Here is a 16,822-nt window from a genome sequence, read left to right on the forward strand (position 1 = left end):
AAAACAAAAACAAAAACACGAGAGGACAGTGGGGGAAATAACCAATGCCATTTGTGAACCTTGAGTGGGCTCTGGGTTATTTTAAAGCTATAACATATATTTTTGGAATAGGGGAAATTTGAATATAGGCTATATATCAGGTGACATTGAATAAGCACCTTAGATGTATCCTGGCGTGATGAAGGACAGCTGTTATTCTCAGAAGAGGCGTGCTGCAGTGTGGGGGGGGAGCCCCGAGGTCGCAACTTTCAATGGCTCCAGAAAAAATGCGTGTGTGTGTGTGTGTGTGTGTGTAAGTATGAATGTGTGAAAGAGTGTGAGTGTGTGTAGAGACGGAGACGGAGGGAGGGAAGGACAGGAGAGAAAGGAAGGGAGGGGAGAGAGAATGCATGCAAATGAGGCAAAATGTAGACCGTTGGTGAAGAGGATGAAGATTATAGGGGTGTTTGTTGCTGTTCTGATTTTTTACAACTTTTCTGATGTGTGAAAGTTTTTCAAAACAGTAAGTTGGGGAGAAGAAAGACAGTGGCCACAGATGGAGCCTCCTGACCTTTGGGGTGCCCTGGTGTCACCGTCAGCTCACCTTGTAAAGGGTGAGAGCTGGGACTTACTCAACAGCTTTCCTCCTGGGCTCAGCATTTTCGTGTCGTACTTCTCTTTGCTCCCGGGAGAAGGTATGGGCAGGCTTTCTGAGTGCTGCCTGCTTCAGTTTCCCCAAGTATAAATTGGGGTGTTTGCTCAAGGTCACACACAGACCAGGTACAAGTGCAGGAGACGGAGGGACCCAGGCTTCGGACCCCAAAGCAGCTGTCTCTCTGGAAGCTGCGAGAGGGTGCAGGGTGCACCCCTCTGCCCACCTCCCTCCCAGTGCCTGAGATTGGCAGCATCCCGCTAGCATGTCATTTCCTCCGTGATTCGCCACTGGATGGATGCCCGTTGCTCCTGATTGGACGGTGGCGGCTGCAGAGCCCAGAGGTGGGCTCTGGGCCAGAAGCTGGCCGCTGATTCGGAGGAAGCCTGACCTTCAGAGTCCAAGCTAGGTAGGGGGGAGGAGTAGGCCAGGTGGCCTCCCCAGGGACGCCTCGCTAAGTGCAGCAGGCGATACCGGTTATCCCTGCACCTGTAGTTGCCCTGAGCACCCCCGCTGGACAGAGAGGGCGTTGCACCCTCCAGAGAAGACTTCCCTTGTCCCTGGTGGAGGCGGAGTCCCCACTCCCCTCCCTTCCCCTGTGCTTTCTCTGGGTGAGCCTTCAGCAGGCTAAGCCTCAGAGTCATTCATTCACTCACTCACTCAACAAGTATTTGAGTGTTTGGGAGGGAAACACGATAACAAATGAGACAGTAAGTGAAGTATGAGGTATATTAGACGGTGACAAGTGCTAGGGAGAAAAATTCTGCAGGGAAGGGACTGGAGGAGTGTGTGGGAGAAAGGGTTTGCAGTTGCAGATAAGGTATCTGGGAAAGACTCCAGGAGAAGGCAACCTTTGTATAAAGAGGCAAAGTTGGGGGCAGGGGGCCCTCAGGTGGACCTCAGTGGTCAAAGGGCTCAGGTGGAAAAAGCAGGTGCGAAAGCCCTGAGGTTGCGGGTGGCAGGTTAGCTCAGTTGGTCAGTTGGTCATGGTGATGGTAGCGCCAAGGTTGCTGGTTCAATCCCCGCATGGGCCACCGTGAGCTGCACCCTTCTTTAAAAAAAAAAAAAAAAAAAAAAGCCCTGAGGTTGGAGTATCTGCGGGTTTGTGGGACCGCCAAGGAGCCAGTGTGTGGGAGTGGGATGAGCAAGGGGGAGGCAGGGGATGATGTCCCACGGATCATGGGCAGGTGGGGTGGGGCACAAGGCCACTGTTGAGATTTGGGCTTTCACTCTGGGTAGATTGGGAAAATATCGGAAGGTTTTGAGCAAAGTAATGACATCATCTGATTTATGTTCTAGAAGGTTCACTCTGGCTCCTGTAAAGTAGACGGTAAAGGGTAAAGGTGGAAGCCAGGAGACACATCAGTGTGTGTGTGTGTGTGTGTGTGTGTGTGACTGGAGGGAAGGGGGGACCTGCGAGAGAGAAGGTGGTGGCCCAGACCATGGCGGAGCTTATGGGGATCACCGCGAGAAGCTTGGGATTCTGGGTGTTTCTAAAGATGAATAATGATGGATTTTTTGCTGAGCTGGGAACAGCAGTAGTAAGAACCGGGTGGGGACACGATCAGGAGCTGAGCATGATCTGTTGCCGCCTGAAATATTACCTCAAACTTAAAACAACTTTTATTACCTCAGTTTCTTCTGTGGGTCAGAAGTTGGGGCACAGCTTTCCTGGGTGCCTCTGGCCTCGCAAGGCAGCGATCAAAGTTTCGGTGGGGCTGGGCTCTTATTGGAAGGTTCCACTGGGGAGGGATCCCCTCCAAGCTCCCGTGGTGGTGTGAAGAATTCCTTCTTGTGGGCTGTTGGCCAGAGGCCACCGTCAGTCCCTTGCCACGTGGGGCTCTCCAACATGGCAGCTTGCTTCATCAAGAAGCTTCATCAAGAGCCAGCAATTGAGAGAGTCTGCTAGCAAGACAGAAGGCACGGTCTACGTCGCCTAATCACGGAAATGACATCCCGTCACCTGTGCCACATTCTGGTGTTCGAAGCCAGTCACTAGGTCTAGTGTACGCTCAGGGGGAGAGGGTTACACAAGGGTGTTGAGTCCCAGGAATTGGGGTCATGGGGTGTCTGAAAACCTGCTTCGTTAAAGCTCAGCAGTGGCACCGGCTGGGGTGGGGGTCAGGGAAGGTGAGGCAGCAAGGATGGCCCTGGGTGACAGTGGCGCCACCTCCTGGGATGGGGAAGACAATCCAGAGTACCAAGTCCACAGATGCCCTCTCGGACCATTTCTGCAGAGTTTGGGCAACGAAAAAAATGCTCTGACAGCCTCAGAAAAGCAGCCATGGGGGTGGGGGTGCAGGTGAAGGACCCCCGTGGAGCATGGGGGGGTGGAGAAATGGAAATCCTTCACAGTCCTTGGACCTGACCGGCAGCCTCATCCGAGCCTCCGTGGGTCGGTCTGTCTGTGTGATAAGGGACATGCAGATGCCCCACAAACGGCCTTCACCCTCACAGAGCCCCCTGGGCAAACCTGACTGGTCTTTCTTAACCACCTCCCCTCCTCTTTTGCTTTTCTTCCAGAATCTTCCCTCTGTGAAGAAGAGAGCAGGTCGGGACGAGTGAGGCCGGCTCCATGTATCCAGAATCGACCACGGGCTCCCCGGCTAGGCTCTCCCTGCGGCAGACGGGCTCCCCCGGCATGATCTACAGGTGACCCCCAACCCCAGGCCTCCCCAGAGTCACCCTGCCTCTGGGAGGGTCCCCAAGGCCACTGTGTTTCTTCCCCTGGACCCAGAGGACAGTGAAGTGCGGTGGGGGTGCGTTTTCTCCAAGGAAAGGGACAGAAGCCTTGAAGACCAAAATGGGAAAGAAAAACTCAGGATTTTCTGGGTGGGATGGAGCCAGGATTAGACTCCCACCTGTCCTGGAATAATTCAGGTGTGGGATAATTCAGGAGAGGTGGGAGTCTAATTCCACGGATGCCCAAGAGTGGGGGCGGGGTGCCCTTCCTGGCCTCTGTTTCTCTCATCTTACACATGAGGCTCCCGGAGCCCCCTGTGGCCCCTCCAGCTCCCCCAACAGCCTGAGTGAGGCTCAAAGCCTTGCAGGCCTGTGGGGAACCGTGTCTGCCCGTCTTCAAATGCTGGGGAGGGCAGGGGTGGCCAGCTACTCACTGGGCACCCTGGACCTCCTCCTTGAGGAGGCCAGTTCTGGGTCTTTCTGTTTGCTTGCATCCCGGTTGGACCCAGGCAGACAGGCAGGAGGCACTGGGTGAGAGCTGCTGGCACCCTGACCGGAGCACAGAGCCCAGCTGGCAGTCACCAACGGCTGGGGCCCAGGTGGAACCCTGGGGGTCCATCAGTGCTTGAGCGATTGGACCTTTCTAGATAATTGTCAGGGCCTGAGCATCAGCGAGTATCCATGGAAACCACAGGGAAAAGGGGTGTCCCCCCTTCATCAAGGTCCTAAAACTCACAGTCACATGAAGATTTGCCAGTGAGTGTGATGACAGGCACTTCTTGGTTTGAGGGTTTTCAACTGTTGTTCTCAAGCATATTTCATTAAAATCCAAACAGATTGTCCCCCAGGGTTTCCCTCCTGTCTTCAGTTCCCACTCTGCTGTCCCAACAGAATGGGCGTCTGCCTCCTTGCGCCACTGGGTGGCGCTTCGGCCGAGCACTTGGTACCCAGCGTGCATCCTCCCCGCCAGCCCTGAGCAGAGCCGGGTGGGGCTGGGGCTGTGGGTGTCGCTGGTGGTTCTGGCTGGCGTCTCCCTGTGGCTAATGCCGATTGTGGACTCTCTTTCTTCTCTCCCTCCTTTTCTCTCTCCTCCGTTGCTGTCCGCAGTACTCGGTATGGGAGTCCCAAAAGACAGCTCCAGTTTTACAGGTAACGAGCCCTCCATTTCCCTAAACCCACAAGCTAACGGCAGGGGGCGGGGTGGGAGGGCTGTGTGCCCAGGTTGGGTGTGCTGGTGGTTTCTCAGGAGCAAAAGCCCCCCGACGAAGTGCAGGCTCCTGTTTTCTCTGGGCGCCCACCCATGAGGCATCTGTAATGTCCCAATGAAAAAAACGTGAAGTTGGGTTCATTGTGCTGATCTTCTAGAATTTCCTTTGGTTCGAGCAAAGGGACTTGTGATACCTACTTCGCTCTCGCAGGCTCTACCTTTGAGCCTCCTCAGGCAGCGGTTTGTGCCTCTTGGGTTTTCAGAGCCAAAGACCCTGTGGCCCATCCGTTCTCCCCGTTTCCTTGGATTTGAACTGATGTGTATGTAGCCTGCAGCACTCTCAGGGTAACCCACAGCCAGCCTTACCTGGGGGTGCGGCTCCAATGTGACCTGGATGGGTCCAGGGGACACGCTAGCGTCTTTCTGATGCCTATCCCTGCTTGGTGAGAGGTTGTGTCCCTGCGAAACGACATGGTGTCCAGGGAACAGACAGGTCAGTCAGCAGCGTCCTCTTGGGCTGTCCCTTCCTCTCTCTAGGCGGCCTCTTCCTAACCTGTACAGTAGGGGGTACCCCACGAGGACACATGCTTCCCGGAAAGTCTCTAACTCTCGGAGTTTACTTTGACATTTTGTTCCTGTCAGCAAAATGTCAGGGGATGGAACTTGCAGGTGAGCTCCGCCAGCCTTGGGACTCTGTGGGGACTCAGCGGGGCTCTCGGGGGCAGGGTCCTGGTGTCTCTTGTGCATCTTGGTATTCAGGCCTGGCAGGTCTCGCTCTCCGGTGTCGCGCATGCCCACCACTGATGGGGCCGTGGGACAGTTACCGGCACCTCTGACGTGACCATGGGCCTGGGTCCTCAGGCTAATTTTGCCACCACTTCAGTGTCTCGCTCCTTACAGAGGTCTCGAGAGAGATGACCGAGTCTTTCATTCTACTCAAACTTTTGCTCAGTAAGGTTTTTCCTGAAATAGATCTGAATGTGGGCTTGCGAGTGTGTTCGTTGGATAAAATGGTCATCACTGTGTATGTATGCAATGGTATACAACATGTCACTGCAAATATGTGACACTCATCCCAGCAGGGTCTGAGCAGTGAAACCAAATGTGCACTTGAACCGCGTCCTCACATACCCCGAGCCCACCTCACTCCCGGAAGGAAAGGAATGAGGTGAGACAAGCAGGCAGAAAAGTCCAGGCACAGACGGGCCTGCTGAGAGGGCATGGCCTGGGAGAGGGGCCGAGGAAGTTGTGGGGTATAACCGAGTTGAAGTGAGACTGTGTTCCACACCCCTCACTGGCCCTTGGAACACCATGGATCCAATGTCTTGTCCACCCCTTGGGGCCCCTCTGGATGAGAATCCGTCTCCACCAGGCCTTCTTGCCCTGAGGACAAGTTCTGTTGGAGAAGTGCATTCCCACATCCCTCTCTGCCTCTCAGCTCCTCGTGCAATGCCAGGCTCTGGCTGTCCTGCCTTTGGATCTCCAGTGTGGTTGCTTCACACTCAGTGTCTCTTGTGGGGCCCCTGATGATGACCTCTAAGGGGGTAGGATCTTTGTCCAGTGTCCAGGGTGCCACTCCCAGTGGGGCATCCTCGTCACCCAGGCGCTGACATGGCTTGCAGATGCTTACGTCAGCAGTGTGGAGCCTCTCCTATAACAGGGCAAAGGTTTACCAGGCAGGATGTGACCAGTGCTCTGTCAGGATCTGACAGACAGTAAGGAGCTAAGACCCGGTATCCATCAGCTGTTACGCAGAATGCCACATAACAAACAGCCCCCAAAAGTCAGTGCTGTACAGCAAGGAGCATTCATTGCTCGCTTATATGTCCGTGGGTTGACTAGAGTCAGTTCATCTAGGCTGGGCTCACGGCAGCACTGGGGCTTTGAGCTGGACCTTGAAGTCTCGATAGGATTCAACACAGAAATCGGGAGGAACATTCCAGGAGAGACAACAGCGTGAGAACAGGAAGTGGTATTTACACAGACGGGCCGTCAGGGCCATCGAGGTGGGTGGGGGTCTGATGAGGGAGGGTCTGAATGCCAAGCTAAGGAGCGTGGGCTGCACGGAGTGGGCACTGGGGAGCCATCGGTGGAGTTTGAGCAGGGCAGCGACCAGGAAGCCCAGTCGCAGGGAATAAGACGGAGGACAGAGGCTGGATGTGGAAACCAGGAGAGATGGAGAAGGGCTGGCCCACAGGGACCACAGGAAGAGGGAGTGAAGGGTGCAGGAACCATGTCCCCGGGTTTGTCAACCAACAGGTACAGAGGGGGACGCTGTGCTGACAGAGAAGCGCAGTGACCCGGGGGGAGGAGTTGGGCCTCATTCAAATCATGTCATGCTGACCACCACCCAACAGTGAGGCCCAGGGCCACCTCCAGCCAAAGGGGACATGAGACATAACGGACGTGGGCCTTTGAGAGAAAACGTCCCATTTCGATCACTAAGGCCTTTCCAAATAATAACCACTGCCTGTCACCTCCAGTTCCGCGTCCTCTCCTGGCCTCGCGTTGTGTGTGCTTTCTACTCTGGGCCTGGGGCAGTGATTCCTCCCTACCCCTGGTGGCAGGGGGCAGCCACCTGTTTTCAGGTTTATCGTGGGGTAAACAGCTCAGCCTCCACCGAAAATCCCACGTGCACTGGCCTTTTTAGCTGGAAGGTAATGTCATGCTGACACTTTGGGGTAACCAAAGTGGGGTAAAAAAAGTGGTTATCCTGGGGTAACCCAAAGTGCCCCTGGGGTCATGACCCTGGAAAGGGGGCTCAGCATAGCCTCGCCCCAGAGCTCAGCCTCAAAGCATTTCCCAAACCCCGGATCAGGGCACGTACTATGAGGAAGGGTCCCTGCACCCCTACCTGGGGGAAGGGCAGAGGTGTCAATAGCAGGCTTCCGGAACCTTCCAGCCATTTATAGGTACTGGGTACCAATCTGGGACACATCCCCAGTGGGAGGGAGGAAGGGTTTCTGTCTGCCTGTACTTAGGGAAGGTCTCCTCAGACCCCAACCCCTTCATGTGGGTGATGGTCACATGGGGACCCCGGCTCCCCCAACACAGACATTAAGGAACATGGTGGGGTGGGAGCTGCAAGCCCGGTCCCATCCTGAAATAACAACCCGGCCTGCCCCTCTCCACCTGTGGTTCCCAGGGTCGTGTCCCTGGCACTGGGGCAGTGGAGGGCAGGGAGTGGGCCCGAGGGAATGGCAGGACCCTGGCCAGTGCCCCCTACCTAGCCCCAGTGCCAGTCGGCTGGGCCAGCTGCACCACAGATCTGCATTTCCAGGGCTTTTAGGGGCATAGCTCTCGTGAATAATTCAGCCTCTTTCACGGAGATGAAACGGCCCTAATAGGACTAATGGACTTGCTGCCTCCAAGCCCGACCCCTGGGGGACTCTTCCATTCACCAGCTGCCTCTGACGTTCTGCAGTGACACTCCCTAATGAAAACACTGCTGCACCAGATCTTTAGAGCGTCTGGTGAACCCTAATAAACTAGACTGTGTCCTTTTGAACGAGCAGACTCCAGGAAGGCAGGTGAGTGGCCCCTTCAGCTCCTGGAGTTAGTGGCAGCACTTTCTTTGGGGGTGCCACTTGTGGACCAGTGTCCGGGGATCGGAATAACAGAGGGACTGTATTTGGGGGTGCATTTGGCTGATCGGAAATTAGACCCTCTATATTTGTTTTGAAGTGGAAAACCTCCCCACATGCCGGCCCTGCATAGCTGCGGGATGAGCGCTGGGGAAAGGAGGGTGGGCATCCTGCCGCTCCCTCTGCTCGCTCCCAGGCCTGCAGGTGTGAGCTGTCTGTCTTCCTGTCCGTCCGTTCGTCCAGGGAGGCCTAGGCATCCAGCTGGCACCTTGTCGGGCTCACCAGTGAGATTCGGCATTTTCAGTTTTCCCAGGAATGGCAGCCGGACGTTTGGTGGCTGTCTGGAAACGTGCGGGCCTGAGCATGCAGGGCTGCATGGTTGGGCCTTGGCTGGCTGACTGTGTCGAACAAAAATAATTTCGTTTCTGCCCTAATGCTTGCCATGCGTTGTAGAGCTGAGCTCCAGAACGAAGCCGCTTGCAGCATTCCCCCTTTCAGGAACTTTGGCTGGTTTCCTGCAATATCGAGAGGAATGCCGCTGTTTAAAAGAGACATGCGGGCTTCCTCCCAAGGCTCCTGGTTTGGTGGCTTTCCGTAAACAGACCACAGTTCAGAAATTCCAGGTGAAGCCTCTTCAGGGAGGTCATGATGCCCATGGACTTAATGAGGTGCACGGCTTCCTTTCCTCTCCCCTTGTCTCGTGCTCCTTTGCAGCGAATTCCCCCAGGCCCCTGGCCTCCACGAGAACAAATCTGCAAGTGGGAAGAACCTATAGGGGCTGCATAATTAGCAATGGCTAGTGAGGGGGGAGGCTGATTTTTCTTGATATGCAGGGTGGGGGAGCAGGACAGTATGGAGGAGGGAGAGGTTGGGAGGGGCGGGGGGGGGTGCTGGCAGGAGCCCCAAGGATGGGCTTGCCCTCCTTTCTCCCGGAGTGTCTTCCTGTGGCTCCTTGGTCCATCCTCTCCTGCTGGCCGCACTGACGTCCGTCAGGGTCCCTTGTACTGTCTTTGTCCTTCCTCCTTCATGGACCTTGGGAGGGGGATCGTGTCCCAGCTCCTCCCAGTCCTCCCTTGCTGTGTGTGGCCCTCTGGCCATAGACCCCCTCATGGGTGCCAGGGCCTCCCCCCTCCACCCTTGGCCAGGGGCCACCATGCTCGCCCACACCCCACTTCTCCCAGCAGCCCCTGGCCCCAGCCTGCTCAGCACCATAGGACGTTCACAGCAGGAGGCTCTGGGCTCCCTCCATGCAGACTTGCTCCCAAAGCTGCAATAAGGAAGGGTCACAGACAGGGGAGACCCTAGACCCCACAGAGAGGGCACCCTCTAACCCCTGGCCACACCCCAGCCTGCACCCATCTCATTAGGAACATATGTTCCCTGCAGGACCAGGGCTAGTGTTAATGTCTGCATTTCCTCCTAGTGAGGATTTGCTAGTGGTCCTGGTACCTGACGGCTCCCTCATGTCATTCAAGGATATGTTCAAGTGTGCCGTCTCCAGAGGCCTGTCCTGCCTGCCAGCTCCTGTCCTTTTGTCTCCACACCACTTATTACTGGTGTCATATCCCACACCTCGTTGCCGGTGGCTGCCTCCCCATACAGGGCACACGTCAGCTGCAACACCAGCCCCTGCCCAGCTGTCCAGACTGGGCCCATGCAGCCCGTTGCAGCCTGTGCAAGAAGCCTCTGCTCATCCCACTTCACCAACATGGAGACTGAGGCTTAGAGAGGCCAGGTGCCTGCCTGGGTCGCACTGAGGGGGTGACAGACAGGGCTGCTCCTGTCCAGAACCTGGGCACTTAGCCACACTAGATTTCCAGAGCCAAACCAAACCAGAGTGCTTTTTTGTGGGTAATGTCTTGAAAGCTAATGGTTATTGATCTGGGCCCGGCTGGGCCCGGCTGGGCCTGAATGCCTGAGCTGGGCTCTGCTTTTTGGGAAGAGCCCCTGCAGCTGGCCTGCTGGTCTTCTCCCTGAACACGGACCCCAGGGAAGACAGAACTGGCCTGCTTTCACTCCACACAGGGCTGGCAGCAGACCACACAGCTGCATCCGAAGCAGCTGCCTGTCGTTGTCCTGTATGCACTTGGTGTTGGGGAGGGAAGGAGGGAGCTGGTCCTGCCACCTTTCCTAAGACGAACCCTCACCCTGGAGCCCTGGGCCCCTCTCCTGCCCCAGAGTGATTCTCCTGGAAGGTGGGGTTTTTCATGCCAGGGGCATCCCTGCTTGTTTTCGCATCTATCAGAGACCTCAGTCCAAACCTTTGGGGTCAGAGGTCCTGGGCCCCGCTGATCTGAGCCATGGGAATGAAAATCCTGGCCCGGAAGCCCCCACCCACCCTCTGCACAGAGCCTGGGCCTGAGTCAGGGAGCCAGCCCAGCCCCAAGAGGTGCTGTGGGGCACTGCCAAGGAAACACCCAGTCACTGCTGGGCACCGAGCGTGCAGTGGTGACAGCACACAGAACTGCCCTCCTAGACCCGAGCTTCAGGCGGCTCAAATGCAGCAAACAAGATGATTAGAGAAGACTCCAGCATGTTAGATGATGACAGTGCCATGGAGAAAAATCGCAGCAGGAAAAGGGGATATGAAGTGTCCGGTGGGGGTGGAGAGCTCACTCAGGGAAGGGGCTGACCTGGGGCGACTCCAATGCCTCCTCCACTCTCAGGGACTGAGCAGCGGCCTCCAGAGCTGCCTCGGTTGCCCCTCTACCCTCCCAGCCCTTCCCAGGGAAAACTGCACTTGTCCTCCCTTGAGGGCACCTGGATAGGTGACAGTGCTGGTTCCCCCACCTCCCACGGCTGGGCGCCAGGGTCCCACTCTGCAGCTGACCCAGCTGGAACGGCAACTCCCCAGCTCACCGTCTCTCCTTGGTGACAGTGAGGATGCTGGGCCCACTGTGCTGGCGTCTGGCTAGGGCAGAGGGCTGTGGTCAGGTGCAGGGGACGTGTCCCTGGAGTGTAGACTACCCCTGACCCCTGTGACCGTGTTCTTGTTGCCGGTTAAGGATGCCGCAGGCTTTGGACACGCAGGCATAATGCACCCTGCACTGATTCACTCACTGCGCCGGGGGATTCACACGAATGGCCGTGTTCTGCACGCATGCCTGTCCCCTTGCCTTTACCCACTCTCTCGTAGGACTCCTTATGTGTCAGTGCACATGGAGCCGTCTCGCTCTTGAAGGCAGCACAGATTTCCATTATCCAATGAACTCATTTACATCACCAGCTTCCCTATTGATGGACGTTTATGTTGTTTTCAGTTTCCAAGGGAGCGTTGCCATCATTTAGGGTGACTATTTAGCCATGGTTCTTAATGTTTAAGCTTTGATATTTCCCTACTAAACCTATGCTGCCCGTCACTGCCCCTTAAGTGCAAGAATGCGTGGTTTGTGACATACTCAGTGATCACAGAGCGTGAGGCCCAGAGAACTCTGCTGGTGCAATGGGGCTTTCTACGAGCTGAGAGTGTGTGTGGGGATGGCATTCGCTGTATAAGGCTTGTGAACAAATAGGGCCTTCCTGGGGTGGGCTCCCCAGCACGTGGGCAAAATCACGCTGGAGTTTGCTTCAATGTCAGCCATGCTCATGCTGCTTCCAGGGCATGTCTCTTGCCCTGATCTTACCCGAGGACACCTCCAGAGGGTGCCATGCCACTGTGTCTTCTGCTTTGGGGCTCACGCTCTCTGCATGCTCTCCGTACCCCTATTTTCATTTGGGGCACCTTCAACTCTCCTGCCTGGAGTGCAGCTTCGCCTATGCTTGACCCGCAGTACGGGGAGGCAGACAGGGGAGCTTAGCGAGAGTCCCTAGCCAGTGCAGACTTGAGGACCCAGACTCTCTCGCCAAGAGGTGTTACCAGGGGCCAAGCCACATCCCCAGGCACCAGCACCCCTTGGCGGCCGCTCTCGTTGGAGGATGTGTCTCGGCATCCCCCCCACCCCAGGGCCAGCGTCCAGCCTGGGTGCTGGGGACAGCAGCACGCTCTCTAACCCGTCGCCGCTCGGCGTTTCCCGTCTGGACAGCGGCGGCTCCCAGGCCAGACGGTACCATGTTGTCCATGACGTACAGCGAGAGCTTGAGGAGCGTGAGCGGCCGGTGTCACTCTGACTGGGGCCTGCACCCAGCCCGTCAGCCCGACACGCTGGAGCTGCAGCGGCTGTGGGAGGTACGGGCGGCCGCGCAGGCCAGGAACATGGAGCGTTTCCTCTGTATGCACGGCCTCTCCCTGGACGGCTGCACCTCCCGGCGCACCGGCATGAAGTACCGGTAAGGGCCGCGTGGGGTGAGGCGGGGCAGGAGGTACAGTGGGCACATGACAGGAGGCAGGTCCTGCAGGGGGCTGCCGCCAGGAAGCCCCGATAACAACTTTATTGTGCGTTGGGGTAAATATTTTGTGTTTAAAAATTCCAACCCCATAGAAACGTATAAAAGAAGAAAATGGAAGTCTGCATAGGCCTATCCCCCACGGATCAGCACTGTTAAGTTTGGTACATTCTCCCCGGGGGGCGGGGGGTATGTGGTTTCTTGAAAAAAAACTGCAGCAGGGGTAGATGTGCTCTTTCGTTTGTCTTCTTGCAGCGTCATTGGGACAAAGTAATTATTAGGGGTTGACGACACACCAGAAACCCAGGGTGGATCCTGGGGGCAAAGATGTGCTCCCCTCCTTTCAGTCCCTATATTGGGCTGTCCTCTGTCCTTGCGGAAAGTGGTCTTCAACAGGTGGCCTCTGTTGTAACTGTGGTGCCAAAGGCTGTGGATTAAATGTCCCCCGTGTTCTCCAGATGACAGGCATGTAGGGCTGTGTGGAACCTTAGAAGGACATTCTGTTGGGCTTGCTGGTCTTTGAAATCAGCGTCTGGGGCAGCTCTCTGGCTGGCCCACTTTCTCCTCTGAAACTCTCAGAAAGTGGCCAGAGCCCCAGAGCTTGTGTGTTCATTTGTAATTTGCATGTATGCAGCTTTATCCTGTACCTCCCAGGGACAAGTCCTGGCCAGAGCCAGTCGGCCAGAGAGGACCCTCGCTGCCCAGTCTGTGTACTGTTGCCAGATTTAGCAAATTAAAATACAGGATCCCCAGTTGAATTTCAAGTAAACAACGAAATTTTATTATTATTATTATTATTTTAGTATAAGTATGTCATGTATTTGGAACATACGTCTACTAAAAAATTATTCGTTGTTTATCTGAAGTTCAGGTTTAACTGGGTGTCCTATATTTGATCTGGCACCCCAAATCTTTAGTTCCCACCGGACACAGTCCCAGGGGTTGTCTTGCTGGTCTCGGGAGAGCAGAGCAGAGACTGGCTCTGTTGCTTTAACATTTTCTCCTATGAAGGATGTGTTGGGGCCTTCTGCTCATTATTTGAACAAGTGGTTGTAGTTTCAAGAAACAAAACACTTCTGCGGTGTGTCCATTAGATGGCAGAATTCTGAAGGCTTTGTATTGTAAATCCAGCTGTAAGGGAAGGACAGAGGGTCAGCTAGTCTGGCCCCAAGAGCTCCTAATTCTGATGGAAATTTTTCAAGAGGGAGATGAGACTGTATTTTTTTCTTTTTCTGGCTAGTTATTGATCCTTTTCATTAATTCAGCAAATGCTCATGGAGGGTCTACTTGGCTCCCGGCAACCAGCTATGTGCTGCATGGATTAGGAGGACAGGGTCCCCACCCTCTTGGACTGGACGTTACATCCTAGTAGGGGAGGCAGAGAAAAAGCCAGTAAGCACCTAAGCCGTAAAGGGAGGCCAGGGACAGCGGAGACCCGAACCATCGGAAGGGGGCCTCTTGAAGATGTGGGGAAGAACCTTCCAGGCCAAGAGGACAGGGGCACATTTGAGGAAAGGAGAGAAGGTCCGGGCGCTGGACCAGAGGGAGGAAGGCGAGAGAAGTAGGATGAGGCAGGATGGCCAGAGCTTGTCCTGCGCCCCCTGGGAAGACCCTAGCTCCCTCCATTGTGGATACAACCTGTGATGGGGGGTGCACCAGAGTGAATCGTGTCCCCCAAAATTTCATGAACCTCAGAATGTAACCTTATTTGGAAATGGAGTCACTGAAGATGTAATTAGTTTAGATGAGGTCACACTGGAGTAAGGGAACCTTAGACTGGCATCCTCATAAGAAAGTCATGTGAAGACACACAAGGAAGAGGCCATGTGACGGTGTTGGAGGCAGAGACTGGAGTGATAAGACCAGAAGCCAATGGGTGCTGGCAGCCCCCGAAATTGGGAGAGGCGGAAAGGACCCTCCCCTAGAGTCCTCAGAGGGAGCACGGCCCCTGCAACACCTCGATCTGAGACTCTGGCCTCCAGAACTGGGAGAGAATTGATTTCTGTTGTTTGAAGCCCCTCAGTTTGCAGCACTTTGTTATGGAAACCCCCCAAAGAACTAACGTAGGCAGGGAGACAGGAACAAATCTCTTATTTGCCTGGCACCCCAAGGAAAATCTGCCACATGTGAAACGTGCTGAACTAACTGTGGGGCTGAAGTACCCTGGGAAACTTGCTGCCTGAGGCATGGAGTTGACAGGAAAACCACCCACGCCTGTAGCATTTGATGAGCCAAAGGTTGTCACCCCCCTGGGGCCCTGTCTTTATCTGGCGGATTTCATCTTCCTGCATGCAGGGGACGTTTCCACGACTAACCCCACCAGTTATTAAAGATCCCAGATAAATGCCATCCCGCAGTTAACGTTCCCCGTCAGCAGCTGGGCCAGGACCCAGTTAAACTCGGTCTTAAATATTCATATAAAAAAGATAACACCTCTAGCTAAGTGCTGCTCGGTGGGCCTGGCATTTAATCAGGGAGCCTGCAGCCTGGGAAAAGCTTGCTTGTTAACTTCCCCCAGTGTCTTTCAACCGTCTTCAATTCTTGCTATTTAAAGGAAATGCACTGAATTTTTAAGGCCGCACAGTCTCCGTATGAGCTGCCTCTCCCCAGGGCCACCTGACCATAATGATAGAGGGCCCAGAGACGTGGCCTCAGACGGGGCAGCAGCTGCGGCAGCAGGACGCTGGAAGCTGTGGCCTGGGCCCCCCCAGTGCCCACGGACACCAGACCTTGGCTCTGTGTGTTCCTCCTCTGCTCCCCCACGGCTCCGGAAATGAACCCAAACTCCCCACCAGGCCCTGCGTGGCCCAGGCCCGCCTCTGATTCCAGCTTGGACCCCTGTCCTCCCAGTCAGGACGCTCGAATGTGCCGAACGCATTCCATCCTCAGGGTCTGTTCCCTCGCGTATTCTGTTCCCTCTGCCTGGAAGGTGCATCCCCCCAGATTTCCATGCAGTTGTCTCGCTCCCATCATTGACATCTGAGTTCTCGAAGAGGTTTTTCTGGCCACCCAATTTGAACAAATGCCTCGTGAGTCATTTCCAAGCCCTTTCCTGTCTCGTTGTCATTCTCACCCCTCCCACTGTGTCTCTCACCTTGGTTTTGCCCCTCTGCACCCCGCTGAGAGCAGGGCCTTTGTTCCCAGCACCTAGAACATTCCAAGCCTCTGTAAGTACTGGCGGATGGTATTGAGTGATCTTGATTTTAATGTACTTTCCAGAATATTCCCTTGTGAAATGTGTCTCCTCCTCGTGCTTCCTTGACAGCAGAACTGGAAACTGCATCTGAGCCTCTCCTGCAGCCCAGACGAAGGCAGGGAGCCATAGCCAGTGAGCCCTGGCCACGAGCTTCCAGCAGGGCAGGGAGGCCTGCGTGGGCTCTTACCACGAGCTGAGAAGACCACGAGGCAGATTCTGATCTGTGGTCGAGTCCTTTGAACAGGCTCTACCATGTTGCTCGGTTATTCACAGGAGATCCCTTCCAGCTAGACTGTCATGGAGGGCTTCCTGGGTCCTGAGGCCACTATGACAAAGGACTGTACCACAAACGGTGGCTGAAAACAACAGAAATGATTCTCTCCCAGTCTGGAGGCCAGAAGAGTGATCCAGGTGTGGGCAGGGCCACGCCGCCTCTCGAGGCTCTAGGGGCGGATTCTTCCTGCCTCGTCCAGCTTCTGAAGGAGGCATTCCGTCCCCTCTCAGTTTGTGGCGGGTGCAGACTCTCCTGGCACGCCTTGGTTTGTAGACGCATCACTCCAGTCCCCGCCTCCATCTTCACGTGGCTGTTTTCCCTCTGTGTGTGTCTGTCTGTCTCCAAATGTCTCTCTTTAAAAGGACAGTGGTCCTTGAATTAGGGCCCATCCTACTCCCATATGACCTCATCTTAATTACATCTACAAAGACCCCATTTCCAAATAAGGTCACAGTCACCTTTTCAGGCCAGTAGCGCTGGACCTGACTGGGGTGTGTGCTCCTGAGGGAAGCCACAGCCACAGGCCTCTGCCCCTGAGGGGTCTTCCTTCAGCTCTTACCTACCAGATGACACCTCCTCCAGAAAGGCCACCGGTCTGATGCCCTTTGCTCTTAGAAACTTCAGGGGCTGAGGACCTCCTGTCCCACTGCTCCACTGCAGCAGCCCCCAACTCTCCAGCGTCTGCTCTTCCTCCTTGGGCAGGAAGTGACCTTTGGGTGCAGCCCTGCTCCGTTCAGCAGTCAGGGCAGCCAGACAGGTACAGGGGCGGTACCGGCCTCTGCAGGGCACAGCCACTCATCCTCACGCTTGAGTTGCCACTTCAGTCTGTGCTTTTAAAGCCGTCTATAAAACTTCTGCGGGCCTGAAGCCTCCCTGGGCCTCATTCTGGGCAGGGAGGGTGTCCGTTCCCTCCCACGGAGAGCCT

General features: G+C 55.5%; 1 protein-coding gene across 9 annotated transcripts in view; it reads left to right on the forward strand.

The window, feature by feature from the left end:
* KCNAB2 (potassium voltage-gated channel subfamily A regulatory beta subunit 2) overlaps positions 1-16,822 on the forward strand; it is an 82,088-nt gene that overhangs the window by 29,202 nt on the left and 36,064 nt on the right. For 5 of the 9 annotated variants that reach the window (XM_074334202.2, XM_074334198.2, XM_074334203.2 and 2 more), the window contains exons 2-3: positions 3,155-3,283; positions 4,421-4,462. In XM_074334202.2, coding sequence (XP_074190303.1) covers positions 3,207-3,283; positions 4,421-4,462 — 119 coding nt within the window. In that variant the 5' untranslated portion in view covers positions 3,155-3,206. Of the gene's footprint in view, positions 1-3,150; positions 3,284-4,420; positions 4,463-12,126; positions 12,371-16,822 lie in introns of those variants that run through there. The other 4 variants (XM_074334201.2, XM_074334205.2, XM_088790069.1 and 1 more) reach the window with 3 other exon arrangements.

Source organism: Rhinolophus sinicus, chromosome 14, assembly GCF_057876585.1.
Source record: "Rhinolophus sinicus isolate RSI-liver-muscle chromosome 14, RSI-T2T, whole genome shotgun sequence".
In the NCBI taxonomy this organism is placed as follows: domain Eukaryota; kingdom Metazoa; phylum Chordata; class Mammalia; order Chiroptera; family Rhinolophidae; genus Rhinolophus; species Rhinolophus sinicus.